Here is a 6251-nt window from a genome sequence, read left to right as displayed (position 1 = left end):
CTAGACCTGTGTGTTACATGACACCATCTTCTATATAGCCTCTAGACCTGTGTGTTACATGACACCATCTTCTATATAGCCCCTATAGCTGTGTATGACATGACACCATCTTCCCATGTAACCACATAAATCCATGTACGATGTGATGCTGTCTTACCATGTGCCTGTGCGTGATCTGACACCTTTTTCCTATATAACCTAGTATACCTGTGTATGACATGATACCATCTTCCTGCATACCAGTGTATATTGGGATACCATTGTACTGTAGCCCCTGCATGTTGACAATGTGTTGTGGGACACCAGGCTAACAACCTCCATGTTAATAAGGACTACAGCTTACCATGGTAATAAAGCATGATTTATTAGTTCTCAAATATGTGAGGGATAAATGTAAAATAATATTACAATGATACTGCACATGACTAATCATCATCATCATACATCTTCCCATTTAAACATAAAGAGATTGTATCTTCTGCCACCTGTAAGTGTTCACCCTGACCCGGGCTTTATTCTTTGTACTGAACAGCCCTGACCAGCTGCCCCCAGGACACTGCTCCACTTTCATTTTCCCAGAATCAACCATAAGGAATGAATGTTATAGGTAGAGATGAGTATTAGGTTCCATCCTTGCTGGGTGAAAGTTGCGCTTCCTCATTTAATTATTCACCAATTCCACAAATAGGAAAATCTGAGCCGATGTACTTCAAAGGTTTTTTCTTTTCACCCCATGTTCATAGTGCTATTTTCAATCCAGAGTGAACATTCTTTGGGGTGTTACATTCATCCCATATTCTTAGTGATGTTTTTTTCTTTTGAGTGAGCGTAAGAAATAGTGAATGTAACATTTTATACAAGTTTGGCTCTCAAACAGCTCAGGAACCATTTCTTCTGAATACATTCAAGAGCAAAAACATAACTCAAGAATGTTCAATCCCAAAACATTCATGGCCTAAACCCATCTATTCCAGTACGTGGAATATTCACCTAATAGACTTCAATAAAATTGGACTCTTAAATTGACTTGAATAAAGTTGGTACAATTCAAAGAATGTTCAACGCCTTCAGCCATCCAATCTGAAACACTTTCAAGACTTCCAAAAATTCTAAATAATTCCCACCATAATCTCTATGTATGGAAGGGAACGACGATGGTCCCAGGAGGGATTAAGTTCCAGATTTACCAGGGGGAACCTAACTTGTCCAAATTATACATACAATTTATTTGTGGGATTTCACATCACTTTCTATCTTAGGGACCCCAATCTGAGGGACAGGACCGTCATTCTATATTATATGGAACTAGGACAGGATTCCTGTGTGCTATCTTTCTTACCTAAGGGATGTGTCCCTATGTGTCTTCACACACTGAAGAGTTTAAAGATCACGGGGAATACAAACTTGAGAGATGGGGAACCCCTTAAGTGGGTGGTACATAATCCCACCAATGGATGCACCAGAAATATATAGAACAAGGTGACTCAACCCAGAATTTAATGATGCCTTTGCAGGAATGTATAGGAATGTAAACCTATTCAGCGGTATCCTGAGCATGAACATTCTGGTGTGTAAGAAGGTCTACTTTATAAATGAAACTTTTCCCACACTCTGAACACGGATAACGGCGTTCTACATGACTTCTTAGGTGCACAACAAGCTTTGCGTTCTCAGCGAAACATTTCCCACATTCTTTACAGGAAAAAGGACGCACACCTGTGTGACTTCTCTGGTGTATAAGAAGTTTACCTTTAGCAGCAAAGGACTTTCCGCACTCTGAACAAGAGTAAGGACGCTCACCTGTGTGACTTCTCTGGTGTATAAGAAGTTTACCTTTAGCAGCAAAGGACTTTCCGCACTCTGAACAAGAGTAAGGACGCTCACCTGTGTGACTTCTCTGGTGTTCAGTAAGTACTTCTTTACGAGTGAAACTTTTTCCGCACTCCGAACATGAAAAAGGACGCTCACCCGTGTGACTTCTTTGGTGTCTACGAAGCTTTGCTTTCTCAGTAAAAGATTTTCCGCACTCGGAACATGAAAAAAGACGCTCCGTCATGTGACTTCTCTGGTGTCTTTGAAGGCTTTCTTTCCATGTGAAGCTTTTCCCGCATTCCAAACAAGTGAAAGGCCACTCACCTTTGTGACTTCCCTGGTGAGCAATAAGGCTTCCTTTCTGATTAAAACATTTCCCACATTCTGAGCACGAAAAGGGACGCTCTCCCGTGTGAAGTCTCATGTGTGATAGGAGTATGCATTTTTTCGTGAAACATTTTCCACACTCTGAACAAGCATAAGGACGCTCACCCGTGTGACTTCTCTGGTGCGTTAGAAGTCTGCTTTTCTCAGTGAAGCATTTCCCGCATTCTGAACATACATGAGGACGGTCACGTGTGTGATTTCTCTGGTGTGCTTGAAGTCTTTTTTTCTCAGTGAAAGATTTCCCACATTCAGAACATGACAAAGGCTTCTCATTTTTGTGAGTTTTCTGATGTGCAAGAAGTTCTTTTTTCTCAGTGAATGATTTTCCACATTCTGAACATGAAAAGGACACACTGGTGTGAGATCGGAGATGGACAAGAAGTTCAGATTTTGTTTTGAAGGTTTCCTGGCACCCCAAACATGAGAATGGATTTTCAATGGCGTGAAGACCTTTAAGGCTTATAGAAGACTTCTCATGATTAGAGGGATCTGCTGAACTCTCTGCAGCCTGGGATCTCAGATGGAAATTTGGATTAATGAGATTTTCTCTTGATGAATGTTGTGTGACGTCATCTTCTGGCTTACAATCTACAGATGATATACAATGTCTTTCCAAGGAATTCCTGACATACAGTCCATCTGTCGGAAGTAAATTTTCAAAATATGTTAAATTGACGGTAATAAAGGAGTTCTGTATATCTTAGTATATATAAGATGATCACTCCAAAAACACATTTCTAATAAAAATGCTTGTATATTGATCTGGGATATATTGAAATATGTGATGGCTTTTTGGGATCAGGAAGTAAATTTCTGTATCCTATCTGACAGAGGTAAATCCAAGCTTTAAAGTTACTTACTTGTGCCTATATGTAGAGAAAATTCCTCGCCTTTGCTTTTCGTCATCACATCCTCCTCCAAAGATTGTTCAACAATTTCCTCTTCTTCCTCCTTGACCTCAACTTTGATGTCTTTTAGTTCGTCCTCCTAATCCCCCCGGAAGACAAAAGCCATTTGTAGCAAAAAAAAAAGCATTGCATTCATGTGATGCTGAGCTGCACTGCCCAACCACTGTACAATATTTTTTCTGTATTGTTACATCACCCATGGCCAGGGGTCTGCAACCTACGGCTCTTCAGCCTCCTTGTTGTGGCTCCCTTCGGCTGCCGCGGGGAGATCTCTGATGGGGGATCCCCTTCCTCCCAAGACACTGCGGAGGAGGGGGATTCCCTATCCGGTGTTCTAATGAAAAAAATCTACCAGTTAAAATAAATCTACCACGGGGCGTGTACAAATGGGTGTGTACAATGACATCCCCCTCCTTTGAACCCCAATTCCTCTGGAATGGGGAGATGTACAAAACCAAAAATGTAGGTGCAAGTGGGGGACACCTGTGACTAACACCCCCTAAAATTTAATTGTTAGGCTATCATCAGAACATAAAGAACTCTGCCCATCAAAAAAATCTACCCTGTTACACATTGCTGGAAGCATCTAGCATCTGAACCCCAATTTCTCTGGAACGAGGGGGGAGGCGGTACAGGTGACCAAAATAGAGGTGCAAGTGGGGGACACTTATGGCTAACACCACCTACAATTGAATCGCTAAGGCATTGTCAGAAAATAAAGAACTCTGCCCATCAAAATAATCTACCCTGTTACACATTGCTGGAGGCACCTGAACCCCAATTTCTCTGGAACAGGAAGGGGGTACAGGTGAACAAAATTAGAGGTGCAAGTTGGGGACACCTGTGGCTAACACCTCCTAAAAACTCCACCCATCAAAAAAATCCCCTACCCTGTTACACATTGCTGGAAGCATCTAGCATCTGAACCCCAATTTCTCTGGAACGAGGGGGGAGGCGGTACAGGTGACCAAAATAGAGGTGCAAGTGGGGGACACTTATGGCTAACACCACCTACAATTGAATCGCTAAGGCATCGTCAGAAAATAAAGAACTCTGCCCATCAAAATAATGTACCCTGTTACGTTAGAAGCCTCCAGCTTCTAATGTAACAGGATGATACGTTAGAAGCTGGAGGCTTCTAGGGGCATAGTTCAGTGTTTAATTTATTTCAAAGTAGGCCTACACATGCACACTTGTTGTAACAGGTAAAATAAAAAAATATTAAAACTTTTAAAAGTTTTAGTTTTTCAATTAGTGCATTTTAAGCAACATGCTGCTTCATCAAACTAGATCAAGATTGCAAATGATAATAAATACCTGTGAGGTTTTATCTACCTGATGGTGGTGAGGGATCTCCGGATCTTCCTGTATGGAATCCTGGGAATACAGAGGACGGGGACATCTCTCTGGTGGGTTCTTGTTACTGGATCCATCTGTAGGAAACACACACACTGACTGTTGGTCAGATGATAGGGGATCTAGGTGGACCCTTGTGGGGTCATTCTACCTGCTAATGTGAAGGTCTACATATCCAAAAACTTTTATAAAAAGTAAATCACTAAGTAAATTCTCTTCTTAGTGTTCATTCTGTACCTGAATTGGTATCTAAGGATTCTTCTTGTTTGATTATCACCATCATCCCATCCTCCTCCATAGACTGCTGATAATCCATCACAGACATCTCCACTTCTTCTTCTTTAACCTCAACTTTAACATACATCTGTTCGTCATCCTAAAGCAACAGGACATTTTTACATAACAGAAATATATATATATATACATCATTGTAAAGTATAGCGTCACTTTTATATTCTACCCATTTACCTGATGATGGTGAGGGATCTCCTGATCTTCCTGTGTGGAATCCCGGGAATACAGAGGACGGGGACATCTCTCTGGTGGGTTCCCATTACTGGATCCATCTGTAGGAAACACACACACTGACTGAATACATTGTCTCTATGTGGTTATCAGATGATGGGGGGTCTAGGTGGACCCTCCATACTGCTCTCTCTTTTTACAATAAAATCTCCTCTTACCGGATGACATAAGATGCGGCTGATTCACCATCATGGAGTCCTTGTGGAGAACTTCCTATTCTTCTAAATATTCCTTCTCGGGGAATTGTATGTGAAATCCCGACACCTCTATAGGAACCTGACACACATAATAATGATAGAGAATGATACATTCACCACCCAAACATATTCTGTATCCGCCTATTGGATAACTCCAAGCACAGGTCACTTTTACCAGCAGCAAGTCTCTTTCCAGGCAGTATGGTCTGCCAATTATACCAAAAACAGGCAGATTTTACCCTGGCTTTACATGAGTCAAATGTCAGTACCAGGCAGGGTAAATAAGAGGTATAATCTGTAAGCAGGGGGTGAGGTGGGTCAGAGGAATGATCTGTGAATTGGGATGAGGTGGGTCGGAGGAATGACCTGTAAATTGGGATAAAGTTGGTCGGAGGAATGATCTGTGAGTTGGGATGAGATGAGTCTGAGAAATGATATGTGAGCAGAGGATGATGTGGGTCGGAGGAATGACCTGTAAATTGGGATGAGCTGGGCAGAGGTATGATCTGTGAGCAGGGGGTGAGGTGGGTCAGAGGAATGATCTGTGAATTGGGTTGAGGTGAGTCGGAGGAACAAGGTGTGTCAGTGGAATGATCTGTAAATTGGGATGAGATGGGTCGGAGGAATGAGGTGGGTCGGAGGAATGATCTGTGAGTTAAGATGAGGTGGGTCAGGGGAATGATCTATAAATTGGGATGAGGTGGGTCTGAGAAATGATCTGTGAGCAGGGGATGGGGTGGGTTGGAGCAATGATCTGTAAATTGGGATGAGGTGGGTCGGAGGAATGATTAGTGAGCAGGGATGAGGTGCCTCAAAGGAATGATCTGTGAGTTGGGTCAGAGGAATGACCTGTAAAATGGGATGAGATGGGATGAGGTGGGTGACAGTGCCTAACTCAGAATTTTTTTTAAGCCGGGTGGAAAGAAATTTTAGGTGGGTGGCAGCCTCTGTATTGTGACCAAACTCTTAACTAACCACCCAAAAACAGCCGGGTGGGTGCTGAAAAGTGCCGGGTGGTGCACCCAGCTAAAAGAGGCTGGGAACAACCCTGGAAGGAATAATCCAT

The 6251-nt window shown here is 42.3% G+C and overlaps 1 protein-coding gene across 4 annotated transcripts in view; it reads right to left on the bottom strand.

The window, feature by feature from the left end:
- Positions 1-343: 343 nt before the first annotated feature.
- LOC140338991 (uncharacterized) overlaps positions 344-6251 on the bottom strand; it is an 8543-nt gene continuing 2635 nt past the window's right edge. Inside the window, exons 2-8 of one of the 4 annotated variants that reach the window (XM_072423440.1) lie at positions 5147-5264; positions 4932-5029; positions 4701-4839; positions 4425-4540; positions 3060-3186; positions 1885-2838; positions 344-1800 (exon numbers count right to left, since the gene is read on the bottom strand). In XM_072423440.1, the coding sequence (XP_072279541.1) occupies positions 1535-1800; positions 1885-2838; positions 3060-3186; positions 4425-4540; positions 4701-4839; positions 4932-5029; positions 5147-5180 (1734 nt within the window). In that variant the 5' untranslated portion in view covers positions 5181-5264 and the 3' untranslated portion in view covers positions 344-1534. Of the gene's footprint in view, positions 2839-3059; positions 3187-4424; positions 4541-4700; positions 4840-4931; positions 5030-5146; positions 6246-6251 lie in introns of those variants that run through there. The other 3 variants (XM_072423437.1, XM_072423439.1, XM_072423438.1) reach the window with 3 other exon arrangements.

This window comes from Pyxicephalus adspersus, chromosome 10 (assembly GCF_032062135.1).
Source record: "Pyxicephalus adspersus chromosome 10, UCB_Pads_2.0, whole genome shotgun sequence".
Classification (NCBI taxonomy): domain Eukaryota; kingdom Metazoa; phylum Chordata; class Amphibia; order Anura; family Pyxicephalidae; genus Pyxicephalus; species Pyxicephalus adspersus.
Note: the sequence above shows the minus strand (reverse complement) of the source record. Positions and strands in the feature narration are given on the sequence as shown.